This window comes from Equus przewalskii, chromosome 24, assembly GCF_037783145.1.
Source record: "Equus przewalskii isolate Varuska chromosome 24, EquPr2, whole genome shotgun sequence".
NCBI lineage: Eukaryota > Metazoa > Chordata > Mammalia > Perissodactyla > Equidae > Equus > Equus przewalskii.
This window is the reverse complement of record NC_091854.1, coordinates 3,581,092-3,604,109: the sequence shown is the minus strand read 5'-3', so window position 1 is coordinate 3,604,109 and position 23,018 is coordinate 3,581,092. Positions and strand designations below refer to the sequence as shown.

Below are 23,018 nucleotides of genomic sequence, written 5' to 3'. Positions count from 1 at the left end.
TCACTGGAAGGGAGGTGGAAAGTTCACCATTCTTGCCCAAAGATTAATAGGATCTTAATCTGCTATCTGTCAGCCAAGAAACAAATATAAAGCACTAGGACCACTGATCCTTTCTGCAGAGGATGAGCAGTGGAGGCAGTGAGACGCAGTAGGCAGTGTGCAGGTTTTGTGAGCACATACACCTGGGCGATAATGCTGCCCCTGCTCTTGCCAGCACGGGAACTCGGGCAACTTTCCTAACCTCCCTAAGTCTCACTTTTCTCAGCAGAAAAAAGAGAATAATGATTCAAACCTTGTAAGGATTGTTGTAAGGATTAAAGTAGGTGACACAAAACACCCTCAAAACAATTGGTAGTATTACATAACAACCAACTGAAGGCATTTTATTTTTATTGTTATTATCATAATTATTAATTCTACTTTTCTTTGGGCAAATAAGCTTGAATTAATGAACTGACTCTAACAGCTTTGTCTGTTTTACATGATGAATGGTAATTACTGAATGGCAGAAGCAGAACTTAGCCTAGCTTGGCACTCAGTGGGTGCAGTTTAGCCATGTCACTGGTCCCCCTGGACTAACATGATTGATCCTAATGCTAAGACACAGGATGACAAGACCACGTAAGATAGTGTTCACTGGAACAAAGGAATTCTTGAAGTAGAAATGTTAGTGTCCAGAGAAGGTATAAGAAAGTTTTCAAACTAAAAGAATCATTGTGTTTATGACCATGACACAAAGAGTCAAGAAGTTGAAGTGAAGGAAGAAGTTATGACCCACAGAATTTGAAGCATCCTCACTGTCACATGCGTAGGTAGAGGATGTTGTTACATTTCTTCATAGCCTTCAAGGTCTCTAGTCAGAGTAGGAGAGGGGGATTCAGATTTTATAAACTCCGGAGTACACATGTTAATGAGAGAAGAGTGCTTCATTCTTTCCTTTTTTATTAAAGATTGGCACCTGGGCTAACATCTGTTTCCAATCTTTTTTTTTTTTTCTCTTCTTCTCCCCAAAGCCCCCCAGTACACAGTTGTATATTCTAGTTGCAGGTCCTTCTGGTTGTGCTACGTGGGAGGCCACCTCAAAATAGCCTAATGAGTGGCGCCATGCCCGTGCCCAGGATCCAAATCAGCAAACTCCTGGAAAGTGGGGTGCATGAACTTAACCACTCTGCTATGGGGCAGGCCCAGAAAAAGAGTGTTTCTTACTCTAGTTAATAGTTTTTTGTCATCCTCCAAGTAATAAAATATTTAGCAATCATTGTATTAAGTTCTGATGAGCCTAGAAAAGCTAAGAAGAAGAGGGAAAGACATGACTTGAAACAGAGTTATAGATCTGATTTCTGTGTGTGGAAATTCATATAAATTTGTTTTTGTTGCACTGGTTTTGATAACCTGCCATAAAACTTTTGTTAATGCTAAGAGGAAAGACATAGCTAACACTATAAATTCACTTAGATATCTCTGCCTTACATATTTTGGTAGCAAATTAAATTTATCACTTCATTATCCCTTCCTGGCAGTTGGAAGTTGTAGACTTTAATGGAAGGTGCCAGGGTTGCTAATAGAATCTTCCCGTCACAGATGAAGGAAATGTAAAAGCAAAACTCACAAAGATTTGATGGGATTTATGCTAAAAGACAACAGTACCCAAAAGCACAAACTAAGAATGAAGCCTGGGCCCTACCACGGGATGGAATTAATTATCTAACAGATTTGTAACTCTTTCTCCACTATAAATAAAAATGCAGCAATTTTCACCAGTGATCACTTGGCCACAGCCATCGCCTATACATAGACTGGAATTAATGAGAACATTTACATAAAGCCTTAGACTGTTTTCATCCCTCACGACATAGTTCATCTGTCCCTCCCCAATTGCTCCTGCTCCCCCAGGTTGAGATGGACACTGTTCCTTGCTGCTTCTATAACTCTGATAGCATAATGGCAGTTAATGCTGAAAGGAGGTGTAGCTAAGTGGTTGAGGGCACAATTTTCGCAATGAACAGAATCAAATTTGCATCCTGCTTCCACTGCTACATACCTAAATCACTTTAAGTCTCAGTTTGCACTTTTGTAAAATGGAGAGATATATATGTATATGTATATATGTATACATATAAATAACAATGTAAAGCATTTAAAGAATGTATTACTATTATTATTTTTTTTGCAATTGACTATCTTTTGATAATAAAGGGTTTATCTTGTTCATCACTCAACCTCAATTATCTAACACAATGCCTGGTATGTAACAGATACTTGATATTTGGTTAATGAATAGATATATATTTAAACAATTAAAATCCAAACTCTAAAGTTTCGGAGGTAGGCAGAGATACATAAAATAAATTCTAAGTAGTACCCGAAATCAAATCTGTCCTAAAAAGTGTGTGAGTTCAGAAAATATGTGTGATATTGTTTGTGCCATAACTTTTTAGGAGACGCATCTTAGAAAATAGGAAGTAAAAGCAGAAAGTTGAAGGAAAAAATACCAGAATCAGAATACAGTTCTTGACTTTTTACAACTTTGCAATGGTAACGCCCCATGAAATGCACAAAATGTACCTGAGTGAATGGAAATTCAACCTCAAGAGTTTTTTCCCTATTTCTATAAATGTTATAATTTTATTATCCATTAATAATCATGCTATTACAAGACAAAATGTCAATGCATATATTAAAGCATGAGAAATGTATTTGGCTTAAAAATTCCAGACAAATGTCCCACTGGGTTTGTTTGTGTAAGGGTGGGTAGGACATTAGGGCAAAGGAGCCCAGCACTGCATGTAACACTATCAGCAATCAATTTAAGGTTCTGTTCTGGGAGCTGTGGCCTCAGGCAAGGCCAGCTTTTGTTAACAGAAGCTGCAGGCACTGGCTGATCCTACAAAGCAAAGCAAGTTGAAGGCCTACCAAAGGACCTAATCAAATTCTCCATCTTTAAGAAGCAGCTTCTCATTTGCATTGTGATGCCGCATCCCTTACCTGCGTCACCCCTCAAGGAGCCAGATGTTCCCCTTCTCCATTTCTAAGCCCAGCCAGCCTCACTGATGCACAAGGCCTAAAGTATTCCAACTCCATGCCCAGCTGCCAGCAAGCTGGCAGACGGAAATACATTTGTTTATGCCCCCAGCCATCCATTTTCTTTAAGCTGATTTCCAGCCAAGATTTTTATCCAGGTACCAGTTATTCTTTTCCAGTGGTTAAATTCATAAGGATTTTAGTTCCCAAAGGCTACCTGATTAAAAATAATTTGGTCATAAAAATTGCCTTTAGTATTTCTCATATAATATGTCTTACTTTGACCGTAGAAGTATTACTGGATGCTTGTCCTCTAGTTTCTCGCAGTTACTTGTTTACTTTTTAAAAAATGTTAATTTAATATATTTATGTATAGTTACATACAGTAAAACACACAGATTATAAGTATACAGTTGGAGGAGTTTGGACAAATAAATATATCCAAGAAACTGTCTCCTTAATCAAGGTATAGGACATTTTTATCACTCCAGAAAATTCCCTCATATCTTCTTCCAGTCTCTGCTTATCACTGTTGTGATTTCTAATAACATAGATTTGTCTTTCTTATTCTTAAAATCCACATAAATGGTACAATTTAGTAAGTACTCTTTTGTGTCATGCTTCTTTCCCTTAACATGATGTTTTTGAAATTCATCTATCTTAGCTTTAAGGAGATGTATTTTTATTTGTCTTGGATGAATACCTGGGAGTGGAATTGCTGGGTCTTATAAGAAAGTGGCGAAGAGTTTTTCAAAGTGGTTTTAGCATTTTATACTCCCATTTGCAAAGTACAAGAATTCTAGTTGCTCCATATTCCTATGAACATTTGATGTTGTCAGTGTTTTTAATTTTAGCCATTCTAGTGGATGCGAAGTGGTATCTCATTGTGGTGTTTTGCTGCACTTTCCAAGGTCACCTAAGCATTTTTCTCTGATTTTCCTTACCCAAGTTTGTCAGTTCTTACCCAGTGCTGTTCTTCACTTAGGAGAATATCATTCCTAATCATAGGCCAGGCTACCTAAATTATGGTGACGTGCATGGCCACCTGTGTGATGGAAAATATGGTAATGGTATGGTATGGTAATTCTAATGACAAAAGATGCATCTACCAAAACATTTCCTTGATCCCTTCCTGCTAAGCTTCCTTTGGGTTTTCCAGGAGGGGCAGAATGAACCACCATCAACACAGCATCACAGACAGGTTTATCAGAATCTTGGTGAATTAATTAAACAGAAGTCTGCTCAATTTTGGTGCCAATGGGATAAAAGAGGAATAAAGGTAAGGGAGAGGGGCTATGGAATGTCTGTCTTTGACTCTATCTTGTTTCCCTTATCAAACTGCCATCTTCTCTAGGCCTTGACTCCTAACTAACCAGTTAAAGCATTTCCTTAGCCCAGGGAAGTTATCTTTAAAGCTGATTAGAATCAAGTGCATCTATTCTTAAATGATTCAAAGTAAAAAAATACTCACCACATTTCATATAATTTAGGTTAAATAATTTTTTTTAAACACAGTGCAAATCAATTGATCTGTCCGTTCCTGTTGCATCCTTCAACTGCTGAATATTCTATATGGCATTTCACAGAAATATGATTTGATTTGAGAACATCTGCAGCAGTCTGGAACACATTTTCCCCTGTACTTGACTTTTAGCTCATTATAGCTCTCAGATGTTCTCTCAGCGATCCTGTGACATATTGGAGTGTTACTGAACAAACATCAGTGAAGCCTGTGTCTTAAGCAGTGTCAATCTCAGTTGAAAATGTTTCAGTTTTCTTAGCATCAACACTAGAAGAATTTAATTAACCCAATGAAACTTTCAAAATGATAGTTAATGCATGTAAGAAATGAGAAGTCAGAAGAGTAGGGGGAGACTGGATAAGTGCTTAGCCTCCCGGAAGCTGATGCCTGCCACCCTCAGCCTGTGCTTAGGCAGCCCATGAGCAGCCTTGCTGCTCTGTGCAGCTTCCTACATTTCGCCATGAAACCTCTGGCTTGCTCTATTGCCCCTACAGAGATGGAAAAGGTGGAGGTGGCAACTACTGCTGTCACACTCTTCTGGTCCCCAAACAAGGTCAGCTTCCAGCCTCTAATCAGCTCCCATCCAGCTGCTCTCAGGTTTTCAGTAGGTGGGGCTGGGAGACCAAGGTCAGAAAAGCGCTGTTGGCAGTGACACGGTTTTCTGCCCACTGCTGCTATTACATTAAGGAAGCAGCTGGTGAGATAATGTATGCCAAAGTGCTTTGTAAATTATAAAGTCCTTATATAATTGTCAGGTTTAATCACTACTGTTGTTTTATTCCTAAGTTGCAGGAAGAGCACTGAACTGGGCTACTGGGTGGCAAAGTCCACCAGAAAGCTGAATAGATGGGTGTGTAGGGTCCAGAGGGAGGTCTTTTGTGAGAGCACACATTTGGAAGATAAGGAGAGTAAAATTGGCTTCATGGGTCTGATGAGCACATACAGGAATACGAGAGCCATGGACAGGGAAATACTAGTACTATTATTTAAGGGCCAAAAAAAGGGGAGAGGTCCTCAAAGATTAAGTCCAGAAAGATTTTCTTCAACACAGAAATATTGTTTACCCCCAGGCTTTTGCCATGCTCTCTGCCTTAGCCTGGGGTATTCTTCCTACACTCACTAGAGCTTAAGTTTCAGATTATTCTGGAAAACATTCTCAAACTCCCCACCACCCCTGCTATCCTGTGCATACCTCTCTATCACTGTAATTATCACACTATATTATAAATAACTCTTTAATCGTCTACTTTCCACACTGGCCTGTGATTCTTTTAAGGAAACGCAGAGTTATGTTACTCTTATTTGCCTCTATAATGCCTGACACATACCAGGTGCTAAAATTGTTTGCTTGATAGAAAGTAAAGGAGAAACCAGGAGAAGAGTATTCAAAAATCAAAGAAGAAATTTCAAATATAAAGGAGTGGTCAATGGTTGAATGTAAGAAGATCTAGTAAAGTAAATAATGGGGAAATTACTGGATTTAGTAATCACTAAATCACTAACTTTAACAAGAACAGTTTTAGTGATTTTTGGGGATGGGGATGGGTAGAAATCCAATTTTGATGTGTTGAAGATAGAAAAGCAAATAAGGAATGAGAGACAGTGAGTAGAGACAATGTTTTATAGAACCTGACCTATGAAAGGAAGAAGAAATTCAGACCCTATTACTTATTTCTCTCAACAATCCTATGAGATGTATATTATTATTCCAAGTTTGAGGATGAGGAAATGGTGGCTAAGAGAAAGTATCTAAGTTGCCCAAGGCCTCACCACTAACAAGAAAGCAGCTGTGCATAAGGTACACACTCTGCTGTCTCCTCAGTTGAATTAGGCCAGTTGTTGGGTATCTTCACAATAACTTATTTAAAACTAGGTATGATGCAGGAATAAATGTTTTGATGTATGTATGGTTTGGAAAAAAGGCTATCAGGTATCTTTAGGCACTTTGCCAATAGATCAGACACAGGTTGGAGCCATATAATGGGCAACTGCATTATGGTACTGGCTGCCAGCATGTGGGAAGAGGTGCAGAAAGGACAGTGAAGATCGCTAAAGATGAACTCTTCCATTTTACAATTTTTCAATGGGCAGCAGAGCTGTCAATCCCTCTGGCAATAGCTACACGTTATTTGGAATTCTGTATTAATCCTCACCGGTTGGTTGTACTGCGGCAACAATCAATCCCAAAATCTCAGTGACTTAACACAATAAAAGTTGATCTCTCACTCCAAAAAAGTCTATTATGTTTCTGGATGTCCTATATGTGGTGTCGCAGCAATCTAGGCCATCCATTTCATGTTGCTACCTTCTCAACATGAGACTTCAGTGTTTGCTGTGTCAAAGGATAGGAATATGGAGAACCAAATGCCAGGTCTTAAATGTTTCCGCTCATAATCACATACCATACTTCACACACATTTCATTGACTAGAGCAAGTCACCTAGTTTTAGGGACCATCCAAGAGGCATGGAGGTTTACTGCTATAGAACTAGGAAGTATTAGTGAGCATCACCCATGCCTACTACAAACACCAAAGGCATGAACAGAGTAGAATAATCTTGCAGGCTTCTTCTATATCTCAATGAAAATTGTATATAGTAGAACTGGAATAATTCTGTTTTCCTAGGAAGCCTGGATTACCACAAATGCCATATATTTACTTTTATTAGTTTCACTTGAGCCCTGCATTAAATGGAAAGAAAGACTTGGCAACATTTAGCTTCTAAAAGATGACCAACTTGATAGTCCTGAAATGATGGGTGACATTCTACAGCTCTGTTGGACTGGTCCCACACAGAGAATAACTGCCAGCAGAGAATCTAGAGAAGGTTCCATAGGTTGAGATGAAATAGGATAATATTTATAAGTAGGGAAGACAAGCAAAATGCTTTAAAGATGTGTGGCAACAAATCTTCAAAAGGCATGATCTTGACATGGTTTGCTGGGAACAACTCACAGCAGACCTCCCAGGTGGGGGGCTGGGAGCGAGGTCTTCAGGGCACTTCCAGTCTATGAGGCAACTTCACAAATAGTGCCTAAAGCTGCAAGTCAAAGGATCTCTGTGCAGCATTAGTCACATTCTCTGCACAGGTTGTAGTAACATCTTCTCAAACACATTTCTAGGGGTCACCTGTGACCATGAAGCACAGACTACTATAGAGTACAGATTTGAGATACTAATAAGATTGTTTTCCAATATCTATACAGCAGAAAATAGAGGGGATATTGAGAAGTTGGGTGGTTAACTAGATCAATTTAGACAACCAAACAGAGTAATTAGGATTCTAAGGAGAAGAGGAAAGGTGATGATATTTCATCTGGAAATCTAAACTGATTTGGTTAACTATGAGATTACCAATTATTCAGTGCAACTGAAGATGTCTCGGCCTATCCTTCCTAAGCTTCTAGGTTTTCGGTAAAGCTGTTCAATCAGTTACAATCCATATAAGCTGAAAACAAAAACAAGACAAAAACAAAAACCTCCTATGGTTTGTTTTGTTTGATTTTTCTTTTTGCAAGTCAGGTCCCCTTTTTAATTTCAAATGGTAGACATTTAATTTTTTTTCTCAAATCTTAGATTAGGACAAATTGGCATAAAGCTGAATATAATTAGAATTTCTGGTGACTCTTTACATGATCAAAATGACTGCTTTAATTACCAGAAAATTGTATCTTTTATCTAATACTCCCTTTATTTAAGTAGGCAGATGGGCTTAAACAGAGATATAACAAACACATTTTTTCTCAGTGAGAATCTCAGGGGTATAGCTCCGAATTACAGAGAGATATTTTGCCTTATTTCATGAAATCAAGATTAGGAACAAAGCTAACCAGTTTGCAATAAATGTCCACTGATTTTGTAGAGTTCCTAGGAGAAAGGATAGGGGATGAGTTCAAGGATAGTATTTGAATTCAAATTCTATCTTATATGCTATAGTAACCATTTCTTTGTAAATCCTCAATCCCCACCCAGAAAAAGAGAAATCCTAGTCTTTTTCCCTGGTTTAAAAGTAACGTCAGAATTAATGTGGGTAAGTTGTGCTGAAGATGAAAAGCACTTTTACACAAGTTCTAAGTATATAATTAATATTAATAAGGTGCATTCTGATTAAAGTAGTATATTTGATGAAGTATGAGGAATTATACTTAACCACTTACTTTCATGAAAGTGACAAAGGAAATAATTGCATTTGTGCTTGGCAATTAGATACCAATTTTAAGAGTGAGGAGAAATAGGGAATCATAATTTTTAAAAGCATGGGATGAAGGTAAAGCATGATGGGACGCTGGCAACACAGCAAAAATGTTGTATAGTTTACATTTTATTTCAGGCATAGAATGGTAGACCACAATGAGGCAATTTCAGCTGTTATAAATCCAAAAGCTCATTGCTGCCCGTATTCCTAGACCAGGCAAGCTGTTGGTGTTCCACACTCAGGGAAGTAGAGAGCCACATTTTGCAATGTCTAGTCCTGTGTCCAAGCTCATTCAGGCATTGCCAATCAATTGCACACTTCTGATGGGCTTGGCTTTAAGTTATAATTCTCCTCTACATAGCACTCCCAGGTAGTTGCTACCAACTGATCAGATCTTCCTTGTGAAATGAATCTACTTACCCCTGAGATGGGAGAGAAACCAAGCTGAGAAGGCATATAAAGGCATAAACTATTCTGGCTATAAGCAATGCAAAACCACCTCTTTATATAACACGGAAGACATCTACCAGCACCTGTTCTAATGGTTCAGGTTAAATTCTGATATTGTTACTCTGATTTGGCAACAGCAGTAGGCCCCTCCTTTCTACCTCTTTTCTACCTAGTGGTCCAGTGATGGACCACTCATGCCAGTTTACCACCCAAACTCTGAATTAACAAATTTATCTCCATTTTACCTGGAAAGTGAACATTTCTGAATTGTTTAGAAGCTTTTTTTGTGAAAGAGCATGGTGCAAAGGACAAAGATGCTAGCTTTTGACCAGATCAAATAAAGCTAAGCTAGTGAGATCATGTTATCAATAAAAGGCCAAGAGAAAGTACAAAAATAATGTGTAAGTATCAGCTGAAAAAATCTACACAAAAGATAGAAGAAATCAACTTATTGCTCAAATGTTCATGTTTACCCTAATATCATCTATATATTTTGTATATGCGTTTATCACATATCATATTACCCCAATATATCTGTCTATCTGTTAAAATTAATTATAACAATAACTGCCACGTATTGAACGCCCGCTATGTGCTATACACTTTGCATATATGATTTCTAATCTTGATGAAGCAGCTGTGAAATAGGTATGATTATCTCAATCTGTCATTACAGAAATGGAGGATTGTGGGATTCATGTAGCTGGCCCAAGTTCACCCAGTAGTAAGACATTGAGCCTGGCTTCAAACTCAGACCTACTAGACTCCAAACAATGTGTTCTTCTCACTATAGCACACTGACTTCTTTGTGGGATCATTATACATTAATGAGATGTTCAGACGCTCAGAACTACAGGAGGGGGGCTATCAAATCTTGTCCAACACTTCTTTCCTTCTAAGTACAAATAATCACCATTTATAAACAGGTGTCTGACTCATTCTTAAAGGACATGGCATTTCAGCATTCTACCTAAGATACTACTCATGCCATTTGATGATGTTTAGAGCTGTAGATAAGATGTAGATAATATATATGCAGTAGACTCTGATTTGGTAATTTTGGAAGGTTTGAACTTCCAGGAGCTGGTGTTTTGTGGTTTTTTGGGTTTTTTTTGCCATGTTCTATGAAATAAACTAAAACAATCAAAAATATTTAGCCTTATGCAATCTGGCTACAGTCATAGAAAGTGACCTCAATAATACTGCTTTCTACTTCAATCACTACCCAAGCAACTGATGGAAATGTAATATGTCATTTGGAACTTTTCTAACAACATAATGTATCCAACTGGCAACCCCAGGGAGAATAACTGCAGGGACAAAGCTGCAATGGGAGAAAATAACGTGGACAAGTACTGGGCCATAAGATGAACTTGAAGGAAAATGGTTTTCATCTCCCTCACTCCCTCTTTTCTGGGCTAGCTCTGAAGGTGGTGATTAGAGAAAGGAGCAAAAAACGGTTATCCTAGATGGACAGGAGTTAGCTTCAAGATCCTATGGCTAGGCTCCTCACTATGGATTTTTCACTGTAAGATTCCACATACTTGTTGATAAGATTAAATTATTTCAAATTATTCCAGTTTACACTTATAAAGTACTATATATATTTATTCTGGCCACAAGTTCTTCATGAGATATGAGTATTATGGATATTTTCTCCCATTCTGTGACTTGAATTTTCATTTCCTTAACTCTGTCTTTGATGAGAAGTTAATTTCAATGAAGTGTGACATCAATTTTTCTCTTGCATAACCGGTTAGGGCTTTTTGTATCCTATCTAAGAAATTTTTCCTTATCCCACTGTCACGAAGATACTTACTTACGCTTTCTTTGAAAATTTTATAGCCTTACCTTTTTACTTTTATATCTATGTATATTTAAAATTACTTTTGTGTCTTGTGTGAGAAAAGAATGAGGTCCATTTTTTAAATACACATATGTGGGTGTCCATTAATTCCAGCACCATTTATTGAAAGGATTTTCCTTTCTTCATTGGATTGCTTTGGCACCCTTGTCAAAAATCAATTACGCGTATATGTGCGGGTCTATTTCTGGACCTTCTATCTGTTCCATTGATTTATTTGTCTATCTGGACACTAAAACACACTCACTTGATTACTGTAGATTTATAGAAAGTCTTGAAGGCAGATAGTTAAAGTCTTCTAACTTTGTTCTTCTTTTTCAAGATTGTTTTGGCTATTCTAGCTCCTTTGAATTCCAACGTAAATTTTATAATCAGCTTGTCAACTTTTACAAAAACATGTGTTGGGATTTTGATTTGGATGGTGATATATCTACAGATCAATCTGGAGAAAACTGACATCTTAACATATCTCTTCATTGATTATTCTTCATTAATTTTTCTCAGCAACCCTTTGTAGTTTTCAGTGTGTGGATAGTGCATATACTTTAATTTGCTCCGAAGTATTTCATGGTTTTAAATACTATTGTAAATGGTATTTTAAAATTTAGTTTTCTGATTGTTCATTGTTCCCACTGTTCGTATAGAAATACAACTGACTTTTGTGTATTATTTTTGTATCGTGAAACTTTGCTAAGTTCACATTGATTTTAACAGTATTTTTATAGGTTCTTTAGGATTTCCTGCATACATAAAATTACCATGTGCAAATAAAGACAATTTCAGTTCTTTGTTTCCAGTCTGGATGCCATTTATTTCTTTTTATGTTCTTATTGCACTAGTTAGGACCTCTAATACATCACTGGATAGAAGTGGTGAGAGTGGACATTCATGCCTAGTTCTTGATCTTAGGAGAAAAAATTTATTTTTTCATGATTAAGTATGATGCAAGCTGTAGAATTTTTGTAGATGCCCTGTATCAGATTGAGGAAGTTTCCTTCTATTACTAGATTGTCTAGGGTTTTTATTATGAGTGGATGCTGGATTTGGTAAAATGCTTTTTCTGCATCTAAAGATTTGTACCCAGAATTTATAAAGAACTCCTAAAATTCAATAAAAAGTAAACCAAATTTTGAAATGGGTGAAGGATTTTAATAGATACTTCATGGAAGAAAATATATGGATGGCCAATAAGGACATGAAGAAGTGTTTAGCATCATTAGTTTTCAGGGAAATGAAAATTAAAATCACAATGAGATATCAACATACATGTACTAAAATGGCTAAAATTAAACAAACTGAGAATACTAAATGTTGTCTGGAATGTGGAAGAACTGAAACACCCATCTCCAGTTGGTAGGATGTAAAATGGTATAACCACTTTTGAAGTCTGTTTGTAAGTTTCTTATAAGGCTTATACATCACCTTATGATCCAGATATTACACTCCTAGGAATTATTCAAGACAAATGAAAATGTGCTCACAAAAACACTTATGCCTGAATATTTATTTCAGATATATTTATAATATTTGAAAAGTGAAAATAGCTCAAATGTCACTTTGGATGAATAATTAAATTGTGGTATATTTATACAATAGAATATCATTTACCAATAAATAGAAATGAATTACTTAACAGCCACAACAACATGGATGAATCTCCAAAACATTGAGCTGAGTGAAAGTAACCACACACAAAAAAAGGACATTCTGCGGAATTCTAATTATATGATGCTAATGAATATGAGCAAAATAATCTATGCAGATAGAAACTAGACTGTGTTTGCTTCTGGTGCTGGGGAGGAGGGACAGATAATGGCTGGGAAAGTGCAGAAGGGAATTTTCTGAGGTGTTGGCAATATTCTATATCTTGATAGAAGTAAGGATTTCATGGGTGTATGCATTTGTCAAAACTCATCAAATGGTTCATTTAAGACCAGTGTATTCTTTCTTTATGTAAATTGTATCTCAATTTAGAAAAATTAAAATCATGACAATATAAATAGCATGGAAGACATAAAACATTTAAAGTTGTGGTGAATAGGAGATACCACTCTCCTCTTCTCAGACTCTTACTCTTAGGACTTTTGTAATGCTCATGCTCATGACATTACATATTTCTCTTGAACACTTCTTTGTTCTCTATAGTGGATAACATGCCAGAAACAAACAAATAAATAGTTAGACATCTACATATAAAATCACCACAACTAGATAACCATGGCTTTATATAATCCTATTACCTTGGCTTTAAAATAACAAGAGCATCATGCATCTGGTCATATGTATGAACCCATTTTGTTTTCTATCATCAAAACAAAGCCTTGTTTTAGGAGTTGCCATACAAGCACCAGGACAGTTTTCCTCATTTTATCCTAATGAAAGCTTTTTAATGAGCACAGATTATGTTCACTTAATATCAATGATATGTATTTCATCATATTTTAATACCTACTGAAAGTAACTTGGCACATTTACTGTTTTCTTCTAAACAACTTCTGTTCTTGAAAGGGCCTGGCTGGAATTTTACTGATAAATTGGCTTTCTTTTTCCTTCTAAAGAAGGACACCACATATAGTTTGTGCTATTTAATTCTATAAACATGTAGCATTGTGGTAGGTGCTTGAAAATTCAAGTAAGTATAAGTAAGACATGATCTGTGTTTTCAAGATGCTCATAATGAGCTTAGTAATGGACAAGAAGACGTACAACTACAAGATAATGTCATAAGTGCACTCTAGTTATATGAACAAAGGGTTATAGTGTAACAGAGAAAAGAATGACTCAACTTTCCTGGAGGGAGAGAAACAGGGTCATAGGTGGGTTCACAAAGGAAGTGACATTTAAGATAGATCTTAAAACAAATGAGTGATTGATCAATATATTCATTCAGCAATTCAGCTACCATGCTATTGGTCCTACAGGATAGATGTTGCATCAGGCACTGGCACACAGTGTGTGTTCTAGGCCCTCAAGAAGCTTATTCTCTAGGAACACTGCCTAGCAAAGAAGGGATAAAGGTTGCTCACCTGCCTACCTCACTCTTTCCACTCTGGCTTCTTTCCATCTCGTTCTACCAAACTAGACTCAAGCACAAAAAGGGACTTCAAATTCAAAGTTATCCTTTTCCTTTTACATTCTTTTCATTTCCGATGCAATGGGAAAAGGAATGGCTTGACAAGTCAAATCACCACTAATTTTAATGCTACCAGTTAGTCCTTTTCTTACAACATTCATTTATTCATTCATTTGCTTATTTAAGCAGCATTTATTAAGCCCTTACTGTGGATCAGTGGGTGTCCAAGGAGTTGGGATGCAAAGAAGAATAAAATGAGTGAGTTTGCGGTCTAGTGGAGGAAACAGACACGTAAAACTTCAAATGTTATGTGACACCTGTTGCAACAGAGGTTGAAGAAGAGAAGGAGAAATTAATTCTGGTGTAGAGGTCAGAGAATAACTCAAAGAAAGGAGATGCTTGAGAATTTCACTTCAGTAAACTGGAAAGACCTTCCAGATGTAGGAAGCAGCATGTGAAAATGCATGCAGACTCTCAGCGATCAGTAGCCTTGGCCTGTGTTGTTTCCCCTTGCTTAGGAAGGCAAGAGCCCTAGCTTAGGAATCCTGCTTTCATTCCAAGCACAGAAAAGTGAAGTCGTTTTCTTCTCTGCTTTCTGATTGCACAATTTTCTATTCTAATATTGGAGCATCCAACTTCTTTCATGTTTCTCAAGCAAATAATCTCAACATAATTCTTACTTGCTACACCTAAAAGTATCAAATATGAATATTTTATTTTCCAATATCACTGAAATATATACTTTGCCTCAAACACTAAAGGAGAACTTGTGGATAAAGGTGTAATTGCTGTTATATTCTGATTTAAGTGTTCTTTACAAGCCTTATCTGAAATTCTCGGGGCCAAATCCATCTCAGAATTCAGAGTTGTTTTTTGGACTTTGGAAAAGTAAAATGGTGCATACACCACATTTTACCTAACACTCCCAGCAAGGTGTGGGGTAGCAGCCTGGAATCAAACACATTAGGCTCTCTGCAGTAAACATTTAAATGTTCGCTCGAAGAGGAATAAATAAAGACTATAAAGAGCCTCACATCAGTTGATGCCAGGTTTGCTGCCAAACGAGTTATGCGAAACATTTGGTTTCAGGGCTTTTTGGATTTCAGAATGGTTAATGACGGATGGTGGACTTGCACTGTGACTATCTTCATTTCATAGTCTTAAAAATAGATTTAGAGAGATTAATTAACTTGCCTAAGTTGCCTGGCTAGTAAGTAATGAAGCATCATGTACACCTAACAGTCTTAGTGTAAACTCTGCTAGTAACCACTGTCCTGTATGCAGCAAGCAATCACTTGACTTTTATTGAGTTGCCTAGGTTTTTGCCAGGGAGAAGAGGGATTAAGATAATTTAGTAAAAAATAACACGGTGTTTTGCTACTGAGTCCCTTCCTTCCTCACGATACTGTGAATAGTCGCTGCTTCCTTATCCTCCCAGATTTCCTCATTGCTGACAGTCTGCATGGACTCTGGATGTCACATCTTTGCTAGTGAAGTGTCTCTGTCCTCACAATTCTTTTTGCTTACCTGTCTTTGACCCAACTGCTCCCTAATTCCCTGCCCCTGGTTCCTCACTGGGAATTTTCAACCTTTGCCTGTTAAGAACCCAGTGTGTTGCATGTCTGGATTTCCTCTCCTCACTCTCTTTCTGTTTCTTTTCTCTTCCAGCTCAAACTCATTTATTGCCAGCTTCCTTCACCAAGAGAAGCTTGTGTTGTGTTCACTGCTAACTTCTCAATCTCTGACTATATTCTGCTGCTGCTACCTTCTGTATTCCTTTTGGCAATGTGGATCCTTGGATCCATCCATCAGAATCACAACATTAAAACACAGATTCTTGGACTCATTTTTGCCCAACTGAATCAGGATCTCTGAGAGTGGGCCTCCAAGCATGCCACGTGGTTTTTAAGCACCAATAATTTGAGATCAAGAGGTCTGTGGCATGGCAAAGTTGGTGACTGCTCTTCCGTGGGATTTGCTCTCTTACCTGCAGGCACAGATGTACACAACTTGCACCATAAGACCAGAGCAAACTATAAATGCCTGACTTCTTGCCCTTCCAAAGCCCCCTGAAGAAACATTGTTTGGGAAATTTAATTAATTAATAAGTGAGGTATACACAGGAAGAGTATATTAAATATACTAATTACTTGAAAGATAACATTACTAATTTGACCAAATCCTTGTTTCCATGGCTAAAGTCTCATTTTCTCTCTATCTTCAAACACTGAATTGTAATTGGTTTCTTCTAAATTTCGACTCTAATTTATTTTAGCCTGACCTCTGAGTGAAAGATTAAGTAGAGTAACAATTGTACTTTCCAAACAAATCTTTCCTGTCTAAAGAAGCCAGCTACTTCTAGTGGATCTTTCTAAATAGGGTCTACGTCTTTTCTTGTTTTCCCCATAGCATGAAAACAATGTAAGAAGCAGCATCTTGTTCTGTAGTTAATGAGAGTATAATATGAGTTGTTTTCAAAGACACACACACACACATACACACCAGCAGCACTAGGAAGGAACAATTAAGAAGCCACCTGCACCTTGGGTCCAGAGTGCTCTGATTCAGTATCAGGGATATTAACCTAAAGGGGATAGTCACCTATTGCTGTAGTCATGTCAGCCCACACCAGAGAATCCAGGTGAATAGATCTATTACCAGACCATCTGCTTGTTCCTCAACTTAGTGTTGGGAAATGAATTGCTAATGTAATAACGTAGGCAAAAATCTTTTTTTAAAAAACAAATGATAATGCTGAATATTACACTTATGATTTTGAGGAAGGCTAGGCTTACCAAAATAAAGTCTGAATCTAGATTCAAACTATCAGAAAATCAATTTCCACTTATGTCATTGACACAAGTGTCTCCATTATCATCCATCTTTTATTTGAATACGTAAGTTTTTAAATGAGTGTGGAAGTCCTTTAAAGACAAAATGGCACAGCATAATGCAGCTACTTACATTTCAGCTTGCACGGCAACCACTCAAATTTGAGACAATGCTTTTATAGATAGTCATAAACTATCAAAACTATCACGTCAGAAACAATTGAGATATTTACATTGAATGACTTTAAAGTTATTTGTGAATTTTTGTTTTAGTTATGAACAACCTTAGGATATTGATAGCCATTGATAAAGGCAAGACCACACACTGTCTAAATACTGCAGACTCAGTTTATGATAATATGATTAGTTAACTAATAAGGCTGCTTAGGCACAGTGTTGCTAATTACAATATTATAAATATTAATGTCACCCAGCCTTTCTGTTTGATTGCCACTCATGGAGTCATTCATCACGATATTTTCCTGGAATCCACACTGTAAGATTTTATTTCTTTCTCCCTTTTGTTTTTCATACCAGACTTGCAATCATACATATTATTCTTCAAGAAGCCCTTACTTTTGGCTATCTGTTAGGAAAGGAACAGTGATATTTTCCATCAAAACTAGCCAAATACAAGTCAGTTATAAGATGTTTCTTTCTTCTTTCTGAGTCCCTAACCCTCCCATCCAAGGCACAGTACCCAGGGTTTCGGTTTTCTATTCTTTTTCATGTGACCTGTTTCAAGTTAAGATTCATTTGAATTATTAAATGCTTCCTTAAAGAATCTTTTTATACTTGCCTCTCTTTTTTTAAAGTTAATTATTGATGTAGTGACAAGCTGAAAAGACTAAGAATTATAATTTTTTCCTCCCCTCATTCAGGACTCAAGAAACGTCTTCTGACAATGGTTGTCTATTTAGAATAATACAAAGGAAACACAAAGGCAAAATGCTGAATGTTGTTTTAGAAAAGATTTGCTAAAATCACTGTATTATACAAAATGTAAATGTAGTATATATTTCTCTGAAAATAGCAGTTAGTGAGAAAGTTGGGACATAACCTTTTGAGCCCAGGTTTAACCACATAGCAGAAGTAGTTACAAAAGATACTGATTAGATTTTAATTTTAAAAACTTCATCATATTATTCAGAGCTTCAGTGATTTGATTGTCTTGAAAATAGAAAGGTAATGTTATAATTTCCAGAGCTTGTTAAAGAATAAAGAAATCTCCAGCCTCCCACTGGAAAGAATGCCAGTCATCACCACAGTATGCAAGAATTTGGAGGCAATTTACACTACAGACTTCAATCTTTCTCTTTTATATGACCTTGTGTTATACAGGTTTTATAAAAATGTAACTCGCAGACCTATCATATAGCCGTAATCAAGCCTCCTTCAGAATGATTCCACTGCAGAAATCACATCCAACAGGCACTGTGTCTCCTCTGTGAGTGAGATGGTTGGAGAGCAAACAAGAACTGAAACAGAAAGAGACCGATGCAGAGTTCTCAAGGACAACACCGGAGAGGTGAGCACATACCTTTCCTATGAGTTCAGGAATCCGAGGAACTGGTTTCCCTTTCTGGTGACTCACGGTAGCCGGACTCTGTCCATCCCAGTCTTGCAGTTCTTCGATGCTTTTCAGATAAAGCAGGGCCTTGAGGCCAGTGCAGTAGTCTTCGATCACAGTGAAATCCTGATTCTGAATAGCACTGCATACCTAGAAAATATGGAGAAACCAACCAAATGTCAAACGAAGAGCTAATTCTCCAAACGGACTCACTTTTCATTTATTCGACAAAATTTATGTTATGTGCCAGGCACTCTTCTAAGCATGACATATCCATCATTGTCTGGGAATGGGAGTGGTGGAGAGGGAGGGACTGCAAAGGGGCACAAGGAAACTTTCAGGGATGATGAATAATTTCCATAAACTTGATGTGGTGATGGTCATACAGGTGTATACACATTTCAAAACATATCAGATTGTACACTGTAAATATGGGCAGTTTACCGTATGCCTGGTATACCTCAGTATACCTCAGTATGTTTAAAATTACATTCAATTAGGGGCCGGCCCAGTGGCATAGTGGTTAGGTTCATGAGCTCTGGTTTGGCAGCCTGGGGTTCGTGGGTTGGGGTCGCGGGCGTAGACCTACACACTGCTCATCAAGTCATGCTGTGGTGGCATCCCACACACAAAACAGAGGAAGACTGGCACAGATGTAGGTCAGGGACAATCTTCCTCACACACACACAAAAATTACATTCAATCAGCTGAAATTCCAGAGTCAAATTTAGCACAACATAAGAAAGGACATTTTAACTCTCTTATTTTCCTCCTTTAGGATGTACTGCCTGGAGATAGTTCTTGATTCTGGGGCTGGAGTGCCATTTATCAGTTAACTCAGCCATCATTACTCTTGTCTACCTCTTTAGCCTCATCTCCTGTTGTTCTTTTTTTTGTTTACTGTACTCCAATCACACAGTTCTTTCCTCTTTTCCTCAAATTTACCACATTCTTTCTTTGTCTTAAGACCTTTCAGAAGACCTTGCTGCCTAGAATGCCTTTCCCTTCTTCACATGGCTAACAACCAGTCCTTTCTCAGTCTCATGGTAAATATCACTTCTTCAAGGAGGCCTCCAGGAGCCCACCATAGGTTAAGGCCTTCTTTTTCTCATACATTTTCTTATAACTATTGCCTGCTTATTTGATTGACAGCTCACTGCCCAAACAGACTGAAGCTTCAGAAGAGAAGAACCTACATTTATCTTGGTCAACCCAGTAACTAGCACAGAGTTTATCACTTATTCTGCTGTCAATAAAAACATGTTGAATGAATGGATAATCCAGAAGAGATTTTTTTAATTGAGTGACCATATGTCAGAAAATAGAGAATAAAATATTTGCAGCATTATGGAAGGCTGAATCTGAGAAATTAGGATCCTTCCAACAAAATTATACTTGAGCATTTGTGTTGGGATTTGAGTTAGAGCTTGAAGAATGCGGGCTTAGATAAGCACTTGCAGGATGAGTATTTCCAAAGATACCTCTCCAATTTGGGGACTATGTGTAGACTCCAGAGACTCATTTACAATGGCTAGTAGGACCTCTTCACCCAGATGGCCCACCATCAGTTCAAATTCAAAATTTACAATATAGAACTCCACATCTCTCCTCATCTATATTCTAAATAAACCCAAAGGAGGAAACTCTTTAAAAAATTAAGCAAAGCAGAACTCATTTCTATTCCATTTTCCCAGAGGTTAACTCTTAGCATATAACATAGTTCCTGGCAATGGCAGCCAATGAAGAAAAATCGTGTCATACATGAACGAAAATGAGGAAATACCTGAAAACAGGAGAATAAATCAGATTCTATTTCAAGGTCTCCTAAAACCTTCTGGGTCTTCAATAAATTTTATTGTAATCCTTGTGCCTAGCATACTATCTGATATCTAGCTGTTGCTAGGTTGGTTGAGAGAATTTATTGAAAACACACTAAAGGGGTTCCAGAAAAGAAGATGAGAAGTAGACAGAGGAGAGAAAGGGCAGAAAAAAAATATACCTATGAGTTCTTAGCAAGAAGTGGTAGTGATTTCATGATGTGTATGTAAAAAAAGGCCAAGTATGGAATTCTGGGAACACTGGCACTGAAAAGCAAGGCTAAAAAACATCATGAAGGACACTAAGCAGAAGAGATCCAAGACAGCATTGAGAAAGATCTCAAGTGCTGCAATCAAGGACAATAACATCAGACCTGAAAAGTGATCCTTCGATTTAGCAATCAGAAAGACACTGACCGACATTTGCATTTATAGAGGAGAAGTTCTACAACAGGGCAGAAGCCATTTCACATAGGTTGAGGAATGGATACGGATTGAGGAACTGAAGGTATGGAGACAGACTGCTCTTAGAAGATTGGCTCCAGTAAAAGAAAGAGGAGAGCTAGGCGTATAGGTAGGAGGGTTTTGTATCTTATTTTTTAAAGGATGGAAATAGCTATGTTTTAGGGAGATGTGGCCATTTTACCTTTCAGAATAAGACACAATGACTTCTATGTATTAAATTTCTGTCCAAATTGGCTGAATGATGGTGTGACAAGAATAAAACAACGTAATATCTAGCATGAAGTGAGCTCTTATTATGGGCCAGGCATCTTGTTAAACATCTTTTAATGTATAATCTCATTCAGTCCTCAAAATAACCCTAAGAATTAGGTTTAATTTTTAGTCCTACTTTACAGATGAGGAGACTGAGTCTCAGAGAAATTAAATGACTTGTCCCAGGCCACCTGGCTAGAAAGTGGTGGAGCCAGGATTCATGACCATGCGCTCTAATGTGACTAAGATATAGTCATTGACAGAGGAAAACCTGTTTTAATGCAACTACAACTATCTTTTCCTTCAACTGTCCCATGAACCGACACATTTTAAAAGAAAATGATCAAATTATTTTCAACTCAACTATAACTATTGTTTTGAAAAATTCATACTGCTAGATAAAAACTGTCAATGTCCTCCTATTTTATTTACCTTCTTATTTGTATACTATGAGTAAGAACAATGAACCAAAACCGAAAAGCAGAAACAAAAAAACCCTTCATTTCCTATTTTGAAGTGCCATATGTTATTACAATGTAGGAAAGAACACCGAATAGCCATTAAATACAGGCAAGAATATTTTCTATGAAGCCCATTTACATTACATAAAAAAAATCTGTTTCTCTGGAGAAAGAATTTGAGCATTAATTAGGACTGTTAGAACTTTCTTAGAGTTGATGTTTTTTCCAGAACAATTATAAAGCATATCATTATAATTTCCTCCACAGGATTTTTCTTTTTAACTGTAAAAGTCAACTGATGCTTTACTCTTTGTTCACTGTGAGATTCTATTTTTTTGTAGTATATGCTTATCGGTATACTTTTACTACAGTCTTAAAATAGTTCACCATATGAACGTAAGAAATCAGATTTTGAAAATCACGTCATGTCATGTCGTTTATGAGATGTTCATGACTGTTGTAAAAACCTGGTGCTAGAAGAAAGAAACCTAGATACTTCGCATAATCTGTATAAGTAGCACAGTTTAATCTCAGTCATCCTTGATTTTTCCAAAAAGAAGATACAAAAGCCACTAATTCTCTCAATCCACAAACATGGCGCAATTTGTATACAGTAGACCCAGCCAAGTGGTGTTGGAATGATCAAAATGTAGACTTTTAAAAAGTAGTATTTTAACCATGCAAGTACATGGTAGGGCCTAAGGCTAGGAAGACTCTCTTTCCCACCCTCTCCTGGGCTCTTTATTCTATAGTGTTAGTGTTCCACATAACTGGGAGTTATAATGAGCATGGAAGAGGACACAAAACCTGAAGAGGGAGGAGAGACTATAAGATGGTGAGTGAACACAGCTGGGATGGTGTGCTATGCTGGAAACCCTGGAAGCCACCATTAGACATAGGTGCCAAAGGGGACGACTTCAGATACGTTTCATCATAAATTTAGCAAACGCCACCCTATTTCTATACCTTTCCAAAGTGAGTAATTTAATTTTTACTTTCTGGTAAGATTAAACATTTATTTTCCTGGGAGAATTTCTGGTAGTAGGCACTTTGTACATTGATATTTTCTTTTAAAACTTTACTATACATATAAATTATCTGAGGATCTTATTAAAATGCAGATTGTGATTCTGTAGGTTTGGAGTGAGGCCCAAGATCCTGCATTTGTGACAAGCTCCCAGGTGGCACTGGTGCTGCTGGGCCGCACTTAAAATAGGTTTGAAGCACTGGTAGGCGTGAATCTCATCTTAACCTGAGATGCTGTCTACAAAGTAAATTTCTTCCAGACAAATAATTTCTTCCTGATTTTTACTATTAGATTGTAACGGTACATTTTATAGTGTAGTGTAGTGTACAGTGTAGGCCCTGAACTACTTATGATAAGAAGTCACGTCTGAAGAAACAGGAGTAATTTTCTGATTAAATAGTAATGAGACCCACAATTAATCTTACGATGCAAGCACACCACTGGGAACAGAGCTTTGTCCATAGGATTT

General features: G+C 37.2%; 1 protein-coding gene across 1 annotated transcript in view; it reads right to left on the bottom strand.

The window, feature by feature from the left end:
- The window catches only part of DPYD (dihydropyrimidine dehydrogenase), a 773,365-nt gene that overhangs the window by 91,844 nt on the left and 658,503 nt on the right, over positions 1-23,018 (bottom strand). The window contains exon 20 of the mRNA XM_070592141.1: positions 18,498-18,677. Within this exon, the coding sequence (XP_070448242.1) occupies positions 18,498-18,677 (180 nt within the window). The remainder of the gene's footprint in view (positions 1-18,497; positions 18,678-23,018) is intronic.